The sequence below is a fragment of the Lathyrus oleraceus genome, chromosome 5 (genome assembly GCF_024323335.1).
Source record: "Lathyrus oleraceus cultivar Zhongwan6 chromosome 5, CAAS_Psat_ZW6_1.0, whole genome shotgun sequence".
In the NCBI taxonomy this organism is placed as follows: domain Eukaryota; kingdom Viridiplantae; phylum Streptophyta; class Magnoliopsida; order Fabales; family Fabaceae; genus Lathyrus; species Lathyrus oleraceus.
The window spans coordinates 522,096,975-522,118,647 of NC_066583.1; the positions used below are offsets into that span (position 1 = coordinate 522,096,975).

At 35.3% G+C, this 21,673-nt stretch overlaps 1 protein-coding gene across 5 annotated transcripts; it reads left to right on the forward strand.

The window, feature by feature from the left end:
- The first annotated feature begins 6,549 nt into the window (after positions 1–6,549).
- Positions 6,550–8,457, forward strand: LOC127086003 (uncharacterized). Of its 5 annotated transcripts, XM_051026631.1 has the most exons (4): positions 6,550–6,713; positions 7,026–7,859; positions 7,998–8,066; positions 8,136–8,457. In XM_051026631.1, the coding sequence occupies exons 1-4, from the start codon at positions 6,660–6,662 to the stop codon at positions 8,304–8,306; spliced, it is 1,128 nt and encodes a 375-aa protein (XP_050882588.1). In that variant the 5' UTR covers positions 6,550–6,659; the 3' UTR covers positions 8,307–8,457. The 5 variants fall into 5 exon arrangements, with proteins under 5 accessions (XP_050882588.1, XP_050882585.1, XP_050882586.1 ...); XM_051026628.1 differs by having other exon boundaries at positions 7,026–8,066; XM_051026629.1 differs by having other exon boundaries at positions 7,929–8,457.
- Positions 8,458–21,673: the final 13,216 nt, after the last annotated feature.

Consider the following 21,673-nt stretch of genomic DNA (forward strand, 5'->3'; position numbering starts at 1 on the left):
ATGTGGTAATATATACAACTCTATATCGTTTTAATCAGATTGTTCGTGACTGACAAACATATGATGAACATCATCATCATCTCGAATCTTCTTCTGATAAAATTTTATCTGGTTTTCTGCAAACCAAACCGGATTTTTATAGATGATTTGGCCCACATTACTGCACTACAATTTCTTTTCTATTCTTTGTTTCAGATGTGAAAAATTGATCGTCGGTTTATTGTAAATCGAGTTACCTGTGTGTTTCGAAAACAAAAACCGAACAGCTGATGATCATATATTTCACCTTCGACATGGACACTAATCATGTAATATTGTGTGGAATACATTTTGTTGAAATATTAAATATGTAGATAGCTTGAATGGAATTTAATGCATTGCTAAGTTATTCATATGCACAACATAAATAGCTTGGTCATTGCTAAGTTGGTCGTTACATTGATAACTTGGTCATTGTCCGTACAGACTTGACCATGCATGCAGTAGAAAGAATCAACCATGCAGAGAAAAGAGTGACAAGAATACACATACGCCAGGGAATCAAAAAGTCTCTGAACCCTGAGCCCTAAGACTCCCACCTAGGCGCCCATTCCACAGGCGCCATAAAGTAACTGGGGCGCCAAAGGGTTGGGCGCCTCTTCACAAAAAATGGCCTTAGGCGCCACTAGGAAGGGCACCCCTTCCCATTGCCCTACACTAAGGCGCCAAGAGGAAGGGCGCCTCTTCCTTGCATGTGAGGAATCACATGTAGGCGCCAAGAGGAAGGGCGCCTCTTCCCTTGCATGTGGTTTCTTCACATGCGCCTAGAAGAGATTCCTCACATGCTTTGTCTCACATGCATTCTGAAGTTTGTCATTCCCTTGTCTCCTCTTGCCATTCCATGCAACAAATCACATTCATTTTAGGTTGCAAACATACTCACTCATTCATCTATAAATAGCCTCTCATATCAACAATATCAAATCATCTTCATCAATACTCAATTATATTCTTCTACCACACTTCTTTCATATACCACACTCAAGCTTTGCAAAATCAAATCATGTCTTTGTTGACTATGGGCGATGAACACAGAGGCACACTCGAGAATATCTCGGCATTTGTATGTTATCTCTCTCTTTTTACTTTTTATGTTTTTAGTCTTATACCTTTGTTATCTCTCTCTTTTTTACTTTCTATGTTTTTCTTACTTCTTATAGATGTGTGTTTGTTGAGTATGTATTTCGTCTTCTTATTGTATTTTCTTACTTTTTTGTTATTAGGATCCGAAGCGGTTTAGATGCCGTGTACATGAATATGTATCCCACGATCCTTTAATAGAACCATATATTAGAGGATGTGGATTTGAAAATCTACTAAACATTGTTCCAAGACCCACAAATTTCACCTTCTGATTGGTGAGTGTACCGTTACACTTGAGGACGTGTACATGTTGTTTGGTCTCTGTATAGATGGAAAGGCAGTGAATGATCGAGTTAACCAAGACAACAATATCTGCAATGAATTATTGGGAGCCCCTTTGTTAGACGAAGAAACTGAGGGAGACACATCCGGTCAAGCAAGGGGGCAAGGTATAAATTTAAAATACCTAAAACAATATTATGTCAGTATAGTATTGTCCGACGATTCAACCGAGTATGAGAAAATAATAAAAGCTCGGTGTTATATTATGATTTTATTTGATAACTTTTTGTTTCCAGAAAGTACAGGTAATTCTGTGAATATAATGTATTTACCTTTATTACGCAACATTAATAAGGTTATAGTTGGGGTTCAACTGTGTTGGCTCATCTATATAGTGCAATGTGTAGAACTGCAAAAAAGAATATTTGTACTTTTTTTTTATGTGCGTATTTGCTTCAAGCTTGGGGGTGGTTAAGAATGTCGTCGCTCGCCCCGATAAATGAGCGCCCATTCGTGTTGTCGTTTGCAACCAAGTAAGTCTAACACTTTACCATTCACCATTTAGTTAATTATATTTATTATTATAATTAACAGTAAATAATATTTGTCACTTCTTTTTTATCTTAGGTGGTCAGTAAGGGGAATGAACTACAACAGGTGTCTGAAACACGCTATTGTAGTCTATCAAAATCTATTGGATCACATTGGACATGACGATGTAATAATCCTACCCAACTATATTTTAATTTAAAAATACTTCTCAAATTATTTTCCATATAACCATTTCATATTGTTTTACAGTTTGTTTGGAGGCCATATCTGGGTCTGAATCATGATGTGAACCATGACGATGCTGCAGTTTGGACAACGAAGACACCGATTATCTGATTCATTACGGTGGAAATGCACCAGAGTGACCGGGTCAAACTGTAGTTCGGAATGCTACAATAGATTTCAGAATCTCCCACCTGTTTGGGGAATTGGCATCAAAAAAGGGTTGATGCACAGTGGGATTATTTTGACTAGAGAGACTTTGCAAAAGACATGTGTCGTCAATGGAGGAATCGACGACAACACATCTTGAACGAACCAGTCATCCATGGTGCAAGACCCACTCAACAATATATGGCATGGTCTAGGTCGGTAACAACTCAGCAATTTGTATCTGAGACGCGGTATTTGATGGATCCACGCTAACTTGCTTCGTCATCGTATGCCCCACAACAATTCACCACCCAACACCAATGTGAACCCACCCAAACCCAACAACCAACCACATAACATCAATAGACCACATACACACAACAACCAAACACCCAACATCGCAACCCGTTCATGCCAACCATCCAACAACCAACCATCCAACATCGCACCCCGTTCATACCACCCACCCAAACTCAAAACCAAGAATCAAACCCCGTATCCACAACCGTCTACATTCCAAATAATACATGTGAGTCACTTCATCATAGCCCCCCACCAATGAACACTCAACCCTTGTTTAACTATAGTACGCCCCAGGAACCATTGCTTCGTTTCCAAAACGACGTAATGGCCTAATTTGGGTAAATATACCGTCCCCAATTCACCCAACCCCAACGCCCTAACTACGATGACATGGGCACCGAACTCCATTACGGAAACGCCGTTGGCCAGAGTCCCTCCGGATATTATGAGCAAATGATGACACATCTGTCAAATACCGCTGGAACTTTCACCGGACCTTCCAACCTGTCATCGCTCGATCAGGTCAGCATCCAAAGACCACAAACACCAGAAGAAAATTGTGGGAGACCTCGGAGACAAACTAATGCACCAGGATGTGGAATCGGGAGACGTTATAATCGGGCCGGTCATTAGTTTATTGTTAGTCCAATGTAACAAATTATTACATATTCAATGAATTTTTTTATTTTCATTACTATTTCTTATTTATTAAATAATAAAAATTAAATATTAAAAATTAAAAAAATTAAAAAAATTAAAAAAGTTAAAAAAAATTAAAAAAATTAAAAAAATTAAAAAAAATTAAAAATTAAAATAAAAAATAGGAGGGGGTGTATGCGCCATATGAATTGGCGCATACACCAATCAAATGAAGCTAGGCGCCACTAGCATTGGCGCCTCCTCATGAGACCCAATGTAGGCGCTCATAAGGAGCTCAATGCATGCGTCAATGCTATTGGCGCCTCCTCTTTAAGCTTTGAGGATGCGCCAATTCATCTGGCGCATCCACTACCAAACTTAGTTATTTTGATAATTTTTTTTGAATAATTAATTATTTTCAATTTTTTTTTTAAAAATGATTATTTTAAAAAAAAATCCACTATTTAAGTGTTTCGTGTGAGACTATTTTTAATTTAGTGTTGGCTATGTAGTGAAATCCTAGGAGTTGGAATAGAAGTTTCATAAGCTTATCATAATCCACGTCAGATTCCATAGGATAGGGTTTCCTCTATCCATCAGTACTTTGATTTTGTAAAGATTTATAATAATAATAATAATAATAATAATAATAATAATAATAATAATAATAATAATAATAATATTTTTTGACATCATAGTTTATTATAGACCACTTTAAATATATGTTAGGCTTCCTAATCAAATAAAATGTCTCATTTATATTTATTTATTTATCTTAAAACAATTGTCTTGTTATAAATACAATATTTATTATTTTTATTGATAAATCTTTAAAAAAAATATATTTCAAATGGAATACTTGTTATGAGAAGGAATGAGTACTAATTTATTTGAAAAAATATTTTATCATCTTTCACTAAACCAACAATTTAATAGGAAAACAACAGTATTGTAACTTCTTCTGTTTATATATAACTATAATATAGTATCTTATTGTGTCCTTTAACTAGATAAGCATGCCAACCCTACCTGCAAACATGTGAGTTTAATAAGCATGCAAGTCTCTTCACACTATTTAAGTGTTTCTTGTGAGACTATTTTGTATTTAAGCATGTCAACCCTACTTGCAAACATATGAGCTATGTAGTGAAATCCACCTGACTCATGATTCATGATGTACAAAATCCAAGAATATTGACTCCACCTACTTCTTAGCAGATTACATAGGATAGGGTTTCCTCTATCCGATAGAACTTTGATTTTGTAAAGATTTAGAACATCTTAAGCTGTTTGAATTATGCTGTAACTTCTTCTGGTTTGACTCATGTGAACATCTTAAGCATGCAAGTCTCTTCAGAGTATATAAGTGTTTTTCCTAAGACTAGTATTTTGTATTTATTGTTGGATATGTGAACAACATAATAGGAATTATTTCTCGCACAAAATACAAGAACCTAGGATGTGGACTCCACATACTACTTCTGAGCACAGACTACATAGCATAGGTTTCCTCTATCCCAACACTTATTATATTATATGCATATTTGAATAATATTTTAATTATATATATATATATATATATATATATATATATATATATATATATATATATTATATATATATATATATATATATATATATATATATATATATATATATATATATATATATAATATATTTTGACATCATTGTTGATTATAGATCACTTTAAAATTCATCTATTTCTTAGTATTTTTTAAAAATATATTTTAGGACTCTAATCAAATAAAATGTCTCATTTGTATTTTTTTTAATTTTAAAACAACCTTTTTATAAATACAACATTTATTATTTTTATTGATATATCTTTATTTATGAATTTTAGTTTTAATTCATTATTAATTATATGATTATTATAATATTATCATTAAAATTAATATTTTGAATTATTATCTTTAAAAAAATATTATATTTCAAATGGAATACTTGTGAGAAGGAATGACTACTAATTTATTTGGAGAAATATTTTATCATCTTTGATTAAATCAATAAATCAATAATTTAATAGTAAACCGTAAACCGACAATATTATCAGCCTAGTTGCAAACATGTGAGCTTAATAAGCATGCAAGTCTCTACACACTATTTAAGTGTTTCTTGGGTGACTCTTTTGTATTTATTGATGATTATGTAATGAAATCCTAGGAGGTGGAGCAGAAGATTTATTATGAGTCATGTGCAGTGAATTCACTAATTAAAGATTAGATATATTTTTTTTAATACTAACTTGTGTCCTAGAGGCACAAGATAAGAATTAAAAAAATATATTTATGTTAGAAATTGTATATTGATTTTAATAAAGATATTAAATTAATTTTATAATTAATTTTTTCAATACAAATTTTTTATATGTGGATGTCTTATCTTTGTGTATTTATTATCAATGAAAAATAAATATTACATGAAAATATTATGATAATTTAGTTAATAATTCATTTTGTAACACTTGATTTTTTAAATTTAATTGTTATTGTTGTATTTTTATTTTTATTATAAACTTAGTCATAAATCTCAATATCCATTGGATTTATATAGATACTTATATTTATTAAGGAGACTAAACATTTAAATATATTATGTTATCTCTTAAATATGAATATTTAAATTTGTTATGTTATTTCTTTTATTTATTTCCTTTTCTTAACAGTTAACGATATGTAGTTATCTAAACCACCATGACTTTTAAAACAAAATATTTATAATTAATTTATATCTTTTGAATAATAATGCGAATAATAAAAATATATTAAAAAAATATACAAAACAAATATTTATAATTGAGTTTTTTTAAAAAAAATTAGCATCATCAATATAAAAATAAATACAACTACGATACACACACTTTAAAAATTCATCTATTCCTTAGTTTTTACCATCACATAACTTATGAACATCTTAAGCATGCAAGGCTCTTCAGAGTACTTAAGTATTTTTCCTGAGACAATTTTGTATTTATTGTTGGCTATGTAGTAATAAATGGGTTCATAATTATTATCACTTCATCAATAAATTAAAAGAAACTAATCATTTTTTTAAAAAACTCAAAAAATAAATGTTACTAAATAAACTGTATTTAGATGTATGAACTTTAAATTATAAATTTTAAAAAATAGTCTTAACAACTAAAATCTCAATATCTTGGTTATTTATTCATTTTCTTTTAATTCACTTATAAATAATGTAAAAGATATAAATTATAATTAAAAGAAATAATTTTGTCAAACAAAGTCTTAAAGTCCAATTATTTGTACTTTTTCTTCTCATTCAGTTATAAATAGGCCAACTCAATTCCACTTCAATGCATCTTTTACACTAAAATAGTTTTTCAACAATAAAATAGCAGGAAAAAAATGACACACAAAGTTGTTTTGTTTCTCCTACCTTTTCTCCTGCTCTTGTTGATTGTAAGTTACTGCATGCTTTTATCTCTTAAATTTATATTTTTCATCACCTAAATATCGTAATCTATCATTTCTCATTATCTATATTTGCATTCATTCATAATCAAATGCTTCTATTTGATTTGATAAAATAATATTTTTTTGTTGTAATGAAATTTAAAAAATTACTTTTCTTTCATTTTTATTTCAAATTTTGTATTCATATGCTATAATGATTATGTCTTAACTGTGCAATAAAATATGTCTCATTTTTTTTAATCAAATCTACCATCCAAATATCACTCAATAATATCCCTTCATTCAATTGCATTGTAGAATGGACAAGGAAGCTCTGCTCGATATATCAAACTTGAGCAAGAGAGTGTAGAAGAAAAGGAAGTTGATCAACCTTACATTGATGGTTGGCTCAAAAATCCATTGAAGAATCAAAAACTCATCCATGACTCCAACCAAGTTTACCTTGATGGATGGTTGAAAGATACCCGAACTGAGAGAGCAAAATCTTCCCCCGATTCCAACCAAGTATACCTTGATGGATGGTTGAAAGATACTCGAACTGAGAAAACAAAATCAACCGCAGACTCCAACCAAGTTTATCTTGATGGATGGTTGAAAGATATCAGAGTTGAGAAAGCTAAGTCCACCCCTAACTCAAACCAAATTTACCTTGATGGATGGTTGAAAGATACTCGAGCAGAAAAAACAAAATCCACCCCTGACTCCAACCAAGTTTATCTTGATGGATGGTTGAAAGATACCCGAGCAGAGAAAGCAAAATCCACGTCTGACTCCAACCAAGTTTACCTTGATGGATGGTTGAAAGATACTCGAGCTGAGAAAGTAAAATCTACTGCTGACTCCAACCAAGTTTATCTTGATGGATGGTTGAAAGACATCAGATCTGAGAAAGCAAAGTCCACACCGAACTCCAACGAAGTTTATCTTGATGGATGGTTGAAAGATACCCGATCAGAAAAAGAAAAATCCACCTCTAACTCCAACCAAGTTTACCTTGACGGATGGTTGAAAGATGTCCGAGCTGAGAAAGTCAAATCTACCTCTGACTCCAACCAAGTTTATCTTGATGGATGGTTGAAAGATATCCGAGCAAAGCAAACAAAATCCACCCCTGACTCCAACCAAGTTTATCTTGATGGATGGTTGAAAGATATCCGAGCAAAGCAAACAAAATCCACCTCTGACTCCAACCAAGTTTACCTTGATGGATGGTTGAAAGACACCCGACCTGAGAAAACAAAATCCGCATCTGACTCCAACCAAGTTTACCTTGATGGATGGTTGAAAGATATCCGAGCTGAGAAAGCGAAATCCACATCTGACTCCAACCAAGTTTATCTTGATGGATGGTTGAAAGATATCCGAGATGAGAAAGCGAAATCCACATCTGACTCCAACCAAGTTTACCTTGATGGATGGTTGAAAGATATCCGAGCTGAGAAAGTGAAATCCACATCTGACTCCAACCAAGTATACCTTGATGGATGGTTGAAAGATATCCGAGCTAAGAAAGAGAAATCCACCCCAGACTCCAAACAAGTTTACCTTGATGGATGGTTAAAAGATACTCGAAGTTAGTTCATATCTTTGTTTGTCAATGTCTATGTCATTCCGAATAAATTTCATGTTGTTCCTATGTTTTTAACTTCTATGTACTGTAAGATCATATTTCTATGTACTAAGTAAGGTCTCGTTTATGCACTTAATGAGATATTGTTATTATGAACTAGATGTTTATCTTTTAAAATAAACCTTAATTTAATTCGATAAAGATTGAGTTGGCGTCTCTTTAGTTTTTCAAACCTTAGAGTTTAAGTTATGTTTTATTAATTCAACATGTTTACTCTTAAAATAAATAAAGGAATAGAGATATCAAACTCTCAAACATTTGAGAAGATGAGATGTCAAGACTCTTGAAATCTTATAATACAATTATTCTAGTATTATCTATTAAGTGTGATTTATGTGTTCAAATTCTATTCCATAAAGAATCAGTTTTTATCATTATTTAATCATAAAAATAAATATCAAATAATAGTTTCTATATAGATAATTTTTTATTGAAATACTAAGTGTGTTTATAAAAGCCCTTCTATTGCCACTAGCTCACTTTAAGCCTATATGCACCACGTTTCCAGAAGCAAAAAATGCTATTTTTTGTCAAACATGCTATTTAAATGTGGTTTTGGAGTAATGGAAAACATAAGTCTATGAAATGATATATTGGTTTAAATTGAAGTCAAATTAATTGATGTATATTCACTTATTTGAACAATATCAATTAATCTCACTTTATCCTCGTCTAAGATCAGACTAAAACACCAAAAAGGATTACAAGGAAATATGTATACCATAGAATAAAGGATTATGTGTATTAATAACATGATGTGTCAAACTCCACCTTACACAAATCCAAGCTATTTGGTAACTTTTATAACTTTGGTGTATTTTTTATGATGGATGTGTGTGTGTGTGAGAGAGAGAGAGAGAGGTACCTAAGACGCCCTACTTCGTGGTGTACAACTTGAGAATTGTATTTCCTTACAGATCTTTGTTTTGATGTGAACTCTTGGATGTGGGCTATTTCACGTGCTTTACAAGTAGATTTGTCACGCATTTAAGACATGTATCATTATCTTTAGCGAATTTATAAAAAACAAGTAAACACAATCAATTGAATTACTCATAAATATTAATAACAAAATATGGGGTTATATAACATGTGGGTAAGAGAATATGACAAACTAATTCCATGAGTGTTACACCTTATTTATTGAAATGTTCACGTCGGTAGGTGGACGTGTATATTTCTAAGGGTAGCATGGCGCTTGAACCATACACTATCTTAAATAATGTTTCATTTATAGAAGAGTGTGGTACTGTATGATATGACTATAATACCCGTGATTTTCATAGACGAGATGTTTAAATATATCTTAATAAATAGGTGTAAGATTTAAAATAAATGATTGAAATTTAGTATTTTGAGTGGAAAATTAAGAATAGGGATACCTCACATTGGTGTTCACGCCATACTCCTTTTAATTTGTCAAGATTTTTCTTGACCTCATAGAGGATAACTTTGTTGGAGGATTCGGCTTGGACATTGACTTATGTGTGTTTAATTAAGACTAACTTGATTTTAACTTCTTGATGATTGAAATATGATTCAATTTGGTAACTTGAATTTGTAGATTATTCGTTTTCAATAGAAGCCCCTCATTATGCCCATTGTGATCTTTGGCATTGCTTCTGCTTCAATCTATTTAGTGAAGTAGCCCATGCTTACATGCAAGAATTTTAACTTCCTCGATGCTAGGGGAAATGGTCCTAGAATATCGATGCCCCAATCCTAAAATGACCATGGAGAGGTCACTGAATGGAGTACCTCGACGGGGGTTTAGTGCATGTTTGAGTATTGTTTGCACTTGTTGTACCTATTTACATAATCGTCGATGTCTCTCAACATATTTGGCCATTAACAATTGGCTCATAATAACATTTTCACCAAAGTTCTTCCTCCAATGTGACTCTTGCATACACATTAATGTACTTCTATTAGTGTTGGGCAATTTCGCTACGTCTTAAGCATATCAACATTGGTATAGTTGTCCTCATCTTACATATATTACATGCAACAATAACATATATTACAGACAACTTTATGACGTCCACTGTACCTACATGTTGACGACTATGGTTTATGTGTGGAAGGTGAGCATCATCTCTTGTATTACCATTTTCTTGTAAATTGACTTCTTTGTGATGACGGGTGTTGATTTAATACTGACTTTGAAGTTTTCTTCCATAGCTACGTAAGTTACTTAGAAGAAATGAAATGTTTTTCTATCTCTTGAATATTTTGCAGATGCTTCACTAGTTGAGACTTTTTAGTTTGGTATTCATCGACGATTTAACTAGTTACAAGTTGAGAATAATTTATTGCTCATAGATTGGATGTGTCCATTTCAATTTTTAAAGTTATTATTTTAATTAAAGATTCATATTCCACCTGTTTGTTACTGACCTTGAATTCAAATAATAATGTTTTTTTTATCAGAATAGGATCTTAGTTTCGTTGTCGTTATAATTATTGTCAAGGCCAACCTTTCTACTTTGGATACCTTAGTTCATGTCCTTTAAAGACTTTGCTTACAAATTAAATAAACTTTTCATCACTATCTAGTTGCTGAACTAACAAAACACTCATGGCATTATTAGTTAATAATAAGTATAGGAATAAAGGAACCCCCTCTCTTGGGTTGATCAATATCGAGGGGGCTTCCAGGAAGGCTTTCAAATTTAAAAGGATTCTACACACTCTTTTATCCATTTGAACTTCTCTCTTTTTCAACGTGGTAAAAAGCAAAAATTCTTATCGCATGCGTATGTAGGAAAACAAAGAACACATATATTTTCCTCGTCAACTTTTGAACTTTCATAACTATTTCAAAGTTATCATGTTGATTATGAATTAGCATTTATCTATGTTGACCTCTATCCCCCTTGTAGTTAACATAAATCCACATAATTTTTCTTCTTGAAGCCCAAATAAGCATTTGGTTGGATTGAGGGGCATATTGTATTTTCTGACATGGCATAATTTATATTCCAGTTTTTTGTAGTGATCACTATGTCCATCAGTAGTTAATAGGCGGCACCGGCGTTCTTGAGACCAAAAGGAATTACCTCGTAGTAGTAATTGCACATGTTTGTCATAAAAGTTTTTTTAGGTGCGTCCAAAAGGTTCATCTTGAACTAATTATAGCTCAATTAAGTTCCCATGAAGTTTAGCATTATGTACCATGGCAAAACATTGATCAACATGCACTACTATAAATAATACATTTCATGACAAAGCTTTCACCTCAACCCACCAATAACAGAGGTATATATCCTTGGAGCACCATCGTTAATTTTTTTAACAAAATATATACAACCATACCCTCAGTTATTACCAAAAATGAGGGAAAATAACTACTCGGGAGCTTGCTTCGAATCCCAGTTACTTCATTTTATGTTTTATTTTTATTTTTAATTGGTTTAGGGTCACATGACACATTTCCCTTTCCCCTTTCCTTTTTTATTTATTTTTAATTTTTATTATCCTCGACCAAATTGGACAAACCGAAGGGTAATATCTTTTGCATCAACATTTTCAAGTGCTCTTTATATATTATTTTTAATTATTAATTTATCTATTAGCTCGGTTTTGTATAAAACGTAACGTGATAACTATTTTAAATGAATTCCCAGAATGTGGTGCTATGAGACTTTTCTATTTTTTTAAAATTTTAATTAATATATTCCCTTGATTTTACGAGGAAATAACTCAGTGGGGAAACGAGAAAGGTTAAATTCTTTCTGCTTAAGGGGCCGACACTCTACAATTGAAGGAGGACAGACGCCAGATTTGTATGGGGATAAAGTACCTCCATAATAGAGAATAAGAATCTCAAATAATTAATCAACCAATACGATGATACAATCATGCAATTATGAAATTATATGAGTGTGTATATATATATATATATATATATATATATATATATATATATATATATATATATATATATATATATATATATATATGATGATTATGCTGACAAAATGATCGCAAAGGATACGAAGGTGTTGCAAAAATTTGAATCATCGATACAATCCTCGGTCAATCCACAAAAGAGGGGAACAACTTCCGGAGCAAATAGATCAATATCCCAAAGGCTCAACCCTAGTTGGGGAAGGAGGAGACCTGTTGAGGAAAGGAAATGTTATCGAATATGCAAGAAATTCTAGGTCAACACCATATCAAATGGGGTACAACCGTCCATAGGATAAAGACAAATAGTTGCTCAGGAACCAGGAGGAAACTTTGACTTAGGATCTAGCTGGATGGCGACTGGTGGAGAAACCAACGTAATCTATTGAGGAAACCAATCTTACTCTGCTGGAGATTAAAACCAACATCAACCCTGCTGAGGAATACACAAACTCCGCTGGGGAATATCCACAAACTCCGATGGGAAACGAATCAACCAACTCGGCTGGGGATAACTGAAGGGTTAACTGCTCGGGGGAACCATTAATGCTCCACACGTAGGACTTGTTGTTTACGAAATGCTGTTGATATTTATTTTTAATTGCATTAAAATTCTTGCTTTTATATGTTTAAGAAAATGATTTTGATTAAAAAATTTAAATTCAAAAATTATCATAATAAAATTTAAAACTATTTGGCTGAAGTAAATAAGAGTGGAAACAATTGGATAAAAGCTCAACTTTATTTAATAGAATGATAGTCTGTAAATGACAAGACTACATAGATCTTTCCAAAGTTGAAAATGGTATTTTACATGGAAAATGGTTACATTGAATACAATTGACCATTAATCCTTCTATCAACTCTTGATATACGTTGTGCTTTTGGCCGATATTGGGGATGATGAATTGACGTCAACGCTTGTGCTCAACAAAGCTTCTCCAAAATTTGAAGATCAGCAGAACACAATTACTTGCCATTGAAATTCTAGTATCAGATATAAGATGTCGAAGATAATGTCACGACACTGATATCTGGATATAAACAATGGTAAAACAAAAATAGAATGGTAAAGCAAAACACACAAGAATTGTTAACCCAGTTCGGTGCAACTCACCTACGTCTGGGGGCTACCAAGCCAGGAAGGAAATCCACTAAAATAGAATTAGTTCAAAGACTATCCGTACACTTCACCAAGTTATAGTCTTTTTCACCTAATCTCTACCCGTGCAATTTCTACCTAAGCACTCTTAGATATGAGAACCCACTCACTTCCCTTACAATCACACACCCGTGATTTTAAACAACAATCCCTTGTGAAAAGAAAATACTTTTCAATTACAATATTCTTGATTTTACTTCACAGTTTCAATCAAGAAGACACACTCTTGATCTTGCTTCAAAGCTTTGATCAAGAAGACAAATCAGTCCAATTCAATCATCAATGGATGACTTGAATGACCTACAGACACAAACCCTAGCTCTCTCTCTAAATTCCGCTCAGTCTTGGTTGTGTGTACAATCAGGTTTTCTAAGTCCCTTTTTATAGAAGTAATGGACACCTTGAAACCCCTAGATATATTTTCCAATCAAATCTTTTCATATCAGCTGTAAAGATCTCCTTGGAAAATAAACAAATCTGGTTGATATCCCTGAAAGAATGCGCCAGCTAGCCATATCTTCAATCAACCAATGATTGCCACCAATTGTGCAATCACAAAACACCAGACATTCATACTGAATGTTCTGTGTACAGGATGTCATGACATCGGGTCTGACATCTGGTAAAAATCCTGCATAGTCCAGTTTCCTTTTATAGCAGGTACAGCCATATGAGTTACCATGACAATGAGTTTGTCAACTGAAACAATCCTGCATCATATGTCTTCCATATAAGCTCCAGCAGGTACAACCAATATCAGAAGCCTTGTCAATGTATGTGGCATTCTGAAACAATCCTGCTTGCATATGATCTTCAACTCTAGCAGGTACATAGGATATCTCATGTTAAGACATCACACATGACATCTTGTGAACACTCTTTGTTTTACCAAAATTGTTGCCAACTCTTAGAATCAACAAACTCCCCCTTTGGCAAATTTTGGCTAAAACATATATCTGTCCTTTTTGTTCACAAGGTAAACTATTAGCAGTTAAACCACATACCAGTAGTTTAATCAATAGCAGAAGCAAAACAATTACTAGCTATGGCTACTAGTAATACACATATGCACAAAGGTACTTCTCCTCCCCCTAAATCTGTGCAACAATCAACAGAATTACTAGTTATGGATGCAACTAGTAAGACACACAAATGCACAATGCACATGGGTACTTCTTCTCCCCCTCAATCTGTGCATTCAAAACAGCTACTGATCTCCAGTACTTGTACCAGCCAGAATGTCATACTGACATCTGCAACAGAATTACTAGTTATGGATGCAACTAGTAAGACACACAAATGCACAATCCACATGGGTACTTCTTCTCCCCCTCAATCTGTGCATTCAAAACAGCTACTGATCTCCAGTACCTGTACCAGCCAGAATGTCATACTGACATCTGCTTTAACATCAACACTTGTGCACCATATCAGACATCCTGTTTGACATCTGTAAACAGACAACCATACTGTTGTAGCACCTGTGCACTTCTTCCAATAATAGCTGTCCTCCAGTCCAGCCACATACAACTTCCATAACAACACTTCCATAACAGCACTTCACTTCTCCCCCTTTTTAGTCAAAATTGACCAAAGGTGACCAATGAGACAAAATAAATGTCTATTAGCCTAGCAGAGAAAGTTAGAACAAATGTTATAACATTAAGCATGTTAAAATAGAATATTCAGGAAGTACACCACATCATTATACACAGCAGAAAACTGAGATAATGAACAAATTTAAGGAACTCATTAAGAGCCCTAAATATTACATAACAGGCATCATGAGGACTGCCACAAAATACAAAAAAACATTCAAGACAACAGCCTTTCAAACAGCAACAACTTCCACCTTCCAGCACCCCTCCAGGACTTCAATACAGGCAAGAACCATTATTCAGAAGAAGAAGTATCTCCTTCACCCTCATCTTCATCTTCAGAACACTTTGAGCTTTCAGCACTGCATTGGGATCTTGTATTTGAGTCCTTTCCAGCCTTTTCTATGTCTTCCCTTTCCAAGCTACATATGAGAACTTCTAAAGATTCTTTTCTGGCATTGGCCACCCTTATACCATTGTCCAATTCCTTGCAGGTCTCTTTCAGTTGGTCAATCAAGCTTCCTTTAGCGGTAGACTCCTTAGATGTCATGACATCATTGACATGACTTCCCTCAAACAACTTATAATGAATGGACAAAGGGGTCTTTCTCCTGCTTGGAATATCACTTGTACTCAGGATTCCTGGTTGTTGACTCAGGATGATCCCACAGATGATAAATGGGAATGCAATGGGCAACTTTACAGCATTGGTGGAAGCATGTCTAATGGTTTGTTCAAATATGAACTTGCCAAAGTCATAGTTAACCCTTGTTCCAATAGCATGAATAATCCTCCCAAGAGCAATGGAGATGGTAGATATGTGATTAGTAGGAACCCAATTTGCAGAACCAATCTTATGCAAGATGGCATACTTGACAGTTATTTTACTAGCTACAAGGTGTTTCCTACTGGGCCATTCATTAACTTGGCCAGCTGTAATCATCCTACAAATCTCATTATCTGTGGCCTTTAGCTCTACCCCTTCATCAGTTCCTCTCCCCAGGAACCTGTTGATGATGGTTGGTGAAAGTTTCACACACTTACCCCTAACAACCACTTTGCAGACCTCCCTGCTGCTTTTTTCATAACTCTCATCAGGAATGTTTACAATGAATTCTTTGACTAGCCCTTCATAGCATTGAGGCAGAGCAGTCACAGTTTTCATAAGACCAGCTGCCTTGATTAGCTCCATTACTTCCTTTACTTCAACAGTCTCTTTCCCTAATTCTCTTTCAACTGCTACCCTTCTTTGAGTGACAAACCTCCATTTGTCTAGGTGCTTAGCAACTACTTTGTTGGAAGACTTCTTTACAACCTTTCTTTTGTCAGAGGAGATGTCTGGAACATCGTCTTCAACATTCTCATTAGATTCAGAACTTTCACTGTCTTTCTTCTTCCCGACCTCTACTTTACTCCAAGATTTGGAGGGACCTATACCAGCAACCCTTTTCTTTTTCCTACATGTCCTTATCTCAGCCATACTCTTCCTCTTTCTTAGTCTGCTAGTAACTAGGTTTCTTATGATGCGATCAGTAGAGTGCATGTCCTCTTTATCAGTCGATTTTTCAGGAGTGTTACCTTGCTTAGCTCTAGTCATGGAAGGTGAGCTTGGAACGTTACCTGGTATCATACGCAGAGGAGTTACTTCCATCAAATCTTCCTCTAAAAATTCCATGGAGGAAGTTCTAGTATGGACGGACTTTGAGCTAGATGTTGACGGATGTTGAGACATGTTGTTGAACTTTTGAGAAAACTTTCTTTGCCCTAGCAGAGGTTCTTTGATTGTGTTCAGGCAGAGTGTGTTATTTCCAATACTAAGAGATGGTTCATTAGTAATGTGGCTTTTTCTTTTCATTGGGCAGACAATATTTTTCTTGCCTTTTCCACTCCACATTAATTGCCCTATCTTCTCAAGAAGCCAAGCCCCTAATTTTCCCTTTTCCTCATACAAGTCCTTTGCAGTCAGGTTGTCATAATACAATGTCATAACATCGAGTGTGACATTGTAGATAATTCTCAGCAATTTCATCCACCCTGGTTGAGCATTGTTGTTTTCAACTGACATAGTTCCTTGTGTCTCAGTTCCAGCAAAGCTCTTACTAACTTCAGACTTCATGCCACCAGTCATGTGTTCAGGTGTTTGTGCCATCATGACCTTTTCTTCCTTGAGGTTAGGTATTAGCACCCTTATCTGACACTTTTCCTTTCCCTTGGAGATTCTTCTTGCAACTGTACTTATCTTAGAGGAATTATCCATTTGAGAGCTCCACATGTAGCAGTTGTTGTTGGTCCTGATTCCTTTCATAATTACTTCATTGTCTTTGTTCATAATCAGACATTCAGTTTTAGTGAAGATGATACTCAGACCTTGATCCCCTAGCTGACTGATGCTTATTAGATTTGAACTCAAGCCCTTGACCAGAAGAATATTGTCAAGTTTATGAGCTCCAAGACATTCAAGCTTGCCTATCCCCTTTATTTCTCCTTTAGCTCCATCACCAAAGGTTACATAGCTTAAGTCATGAGGGTGAAGATCAGTTATCAAGTCTGAGTTCCCAGTCATGTGTCGAGAGCATCCACTATCAAAATACCATTCTTCTTTGAGAGCCATTAGACTTGTGACATTAGTCTTAGGAACCCATTGCTTCTTGTTAATAGGCCTGTGATGTTTGGGTCTGGGTTGATAGTGGATCTGTTGATGACCATGGTTAGGATAACCATACAACTTATAACAGGAAGACCTAGAGTGTCCAGCTTTCCCACAGTAATGGCATCTCCATCTTTGGTGTCTGCCATACTGCTGTTTTCTCTTCTGCTGTTGCTGATGAAGGTGAGTAGGATAACCATACAGCTTATAGTAGAAGGCCCTTGAGTGTCCAAATTTCCCACAGTAATGACATCTCCATCTTTGGTGTTTGTATTTTTGTTGTTCTTTCTTCTGATGGTGTGACATATGATGTGACATCTTGGAACTGTTCTTACTATTGCTGCATTTAGGTTTAGCTTGAGGTTTGCAGCCAGTGTAGCTACTTTCAGCCTTGGTTTTATGGTACCCTAATCCAGATTTGACTCCTGTGATTTGTCCAGCCTGAAGAATCTTGTCTAAGGAGTCAGATCCATTGTTCAGCATCCTTACATACTTGGTTGTCTCTTCTAGTTTTGAGTTTAAGAGCACAACTTCAGTCTTTAGCTTGAGGATAGTTTCCACATGTTCTGCTTTTTCTTTCTCCAGTTGGACTATCTTCTAGCTCTCAACTTGTTGATCTTCATCTAGCTTGACCTTTAGAGCCACAACTTCTGTTTTCAATTTGGAGATGGTTTCCAAGAATTCTACCTTCTCATTCTCAAGTTGAGTTATGTCTATTTCCTGATTTACAGACTGCTTGTTCAGTTTAACACTTTTCTGACACAGTTCTCTGTAGGTAGAGGCTAATTCCTCAAACGTTACTTCACCATCACTTGACTCTTCATCAGATTCCCATCTTCCTGTCAAAGCAGTCACAAGATTTGCAGCTTCTTCAGTATCACTCTCATCAGACCATGTGGCAGCAAGGCTCATCTTCTGTTTCTTAAGGTAGGTCCCACATTCAGACCTGATGTGTCCATACCCATCACATTCATAGAACTGGACCTCTTTTCCTTCTTTGGGCTTCTCATCTGCTCTTGCTTTTCTTCCAGCATTGTTGGATTTACTGATGTCAGACGAGATGTTCTTGACATTTGCCTTGGATCTGACATCCATTTTCTTTAACAGTCTGTTAAACTGTCTCCCCAGCATTGCAACTTCATTGGCCCACTATTTATCCACATCTTGATTGTTTTCCTCTTCTGTGTTGGAAACAAAGGCAATGCTCTTGGTTTTCTTTTCAGTTCCCTCAATCAATCCCATCTCAAAGGTTTGGAGGGAGCCAATTAACTCATCTACCCTTATGTTGGAGATGTCTTGAGACTCTTCTATGGCAGTCACCTTCATTGCAAATCTCTTAGGGAGTGACCTAAGTATTTTTCTCACCAACTTTTCATATGTCATCTTCTCTCCCAGGGCTCCTGAAGCATTAGCTATCTCAAGGATACCCATGTGGAATTCATGAATGTTTTCATCTTCTTTCATCCTTAAGTTTTCAAACTTGTAGGTGAGCAGCTGAAGTCTAGACATCTTTACCCTAGAGGTGCCTTCATGAGTGGTCTTGAGAATGTCTCAAGCATCTTTGGCCACTTCATAGTTATTTACCAGCCTGAAAATATTCTTGTCTACACCATTGAATATTGCATTCAAGGCTTTAGAGTTTCCAAGAGCAAGATCATCCTCCTCCTTGGACCATTGTTCTTCAGGCTTCTTCTCAGTCGTGGCTTCTCCTTCTTTAGTGACTATAGGGTGCACCCATCCTGTCAAGACAGCTTTCCAAGCCTTGTTATCAAGGGATTTTAAAAACGCTACCATTCTAGGTTTCCAATAGTCATAGTTAGAACCATCCAGGATTGGTGGCCTATGAACAGATCCTCCATCTCTTTCCATTGTACCAGAAAGTATAGCCCCTAGATCTCACCCAGAACCAGAGCAGGATGCCTGCTCTGATACCAATCGAAATTCTGGCATCAGATATAAGATGTCGAATATAATGTCACGACATTGATATCTGGATATAAACAATGGATAAACAAAAATAGAATGGTAAAGCAAAACACACAAGAATTGTTAACCCAGTTCGGTGCAACTCACCTACATATGGGGGCTACCAAGCCAGGAAGGAAATCCACTAAAATAGAATTAGTTCAAAGACTATCCGTACACTTCACCAAGTTACAGTCTTTTTCACCTAATCTCTACCCGTGCAATTTCTACCTAAGCACTCTTAGATATGAGAACCCACTCACTTCCCTTACAATCACACACCCGTGATTTTAAACAACAATCCCTTGTGAAAAGAAAATACTTTTCAATTACAATATTCTTGATTTTACTTCACAGTTTCAATCAAGAAGACACACTCTTGATCTTGCTTCAAAGCTTTGATCAAGAAGACAAATCAGTCCAATTCAATCATCAATGGATGACTTGAATGACCTACAGACACAAACCCTAGCTCTCTCTCTAAATTTCGCTCAGTCTTGGTTGTGTGTACAATCAGGTTTTCTAAGTCCCTTTTTATAGAAGTAATGGACACCTTGAAACCCCTAGATATATTTTCCAATCAAATCTTTTCATATCAGCTGTAAAGATCTCCTTGGAAAATAAACAAATCTGGTTGATATCCCTGAAAGAATGCGCCAGCTAGCCATATCTTCAATCAACCAATGATTGCCACCAATTGTGCAATCACAAAACACCAGACATTCATACTGAATGTTCTGTGTACAGGATGTCATGACATCGGGTCTGACATCTGGTAAAAATCCTGCATAGTCCAGTTTCCTTTTATAGCAGGTACAGCCATATGAGTTACCATGACAATGAGTTTGTCAACTGAAACAATCCTGCATCATATGTCTTCCATATAAGCTCCAGCAGGTACAACCAATATCAGAAGCCTTGTCAATGTATGTGGCATTCTGAAACAATCCTGCTTGCATATGATCTTCAACTCTAGCAGGTACATAGGATATCTCATGTTAAGACATCACACATGACATCTTGTGAACACTCTTTGTTTTACCAAAATTGCTGCCAACTCTTAGAATCAACAGCCATAATCCTTATTTTTTGCATAAGTTGCCCCAGGGTGGGGTACTCAACTTATCGGGAGAATTCTTTCTGTTTTATGTCTCTAATTTTTTCCTGGATCGCCCTTTCGAGTTTTCAATCCACTGAGACGCTCATTTTTGCCTAAGTTGCCCTTTCGAGTTTTCAACTTGGCGAGTTGTTCTTTTCTTTCTTTAGGCGAAGTATTTCTTGACTGCATCTGCGTTCACAGGACGAGTGAACTCTTCACCATCCATAGTTGTAAGAATCAAAGCTCCGCCTGAAAAGGCTCTCTTAACAACATATGGGCCTTCGTAATTAGGAGTCCATTTTCCCCTAGAATCTGGTTTAAATTCTAAAATCTTCTTGAGAACAAGGTCACCTTCCCTGAATACCCGAGGTATGGCCTTCTTATCAAAAGCTTTCTTCATCCTTTGCTGATATAACTGACCATGACACATGGCAGTCAATCTCTTCTCTTCAATTAAATTCAACTGATCAAACCTGGTCCGACACCATTCAGCCTCAGTCAACTTGGCTTCCATGAGCACACGCAATGATGGAATGTCAACCTCTACGGGGAACACAACTTCCATACCGTATACTAGAGAGAAAGGGGTTGCCCCTATTGAAGTGCGGATGGATGTACGATACTCGTGCAAAGTAAATGGGAGAATCTCATGCCAATCCTTATATGTCACAACCATCTTCTGAATAATCTTCTTGATGTTCTTATTCGCGGCTTCAACAATCCCATTCATCTTGGGCATGTAGGGAGAAGAATTATGATGTGCAATCTTGAAGTCTTTGCAGAGATCTCCCACCATATTATTATTCAAGTTCGATCCATTATTAGTAATGATCTTACTTGGCACACCATAATGACATATGATCTAATTCTTGATAAACCTTACAACAACTTGCTTGGTCACATTTGCATACGATACCGCTTCAACCCATTTTGTG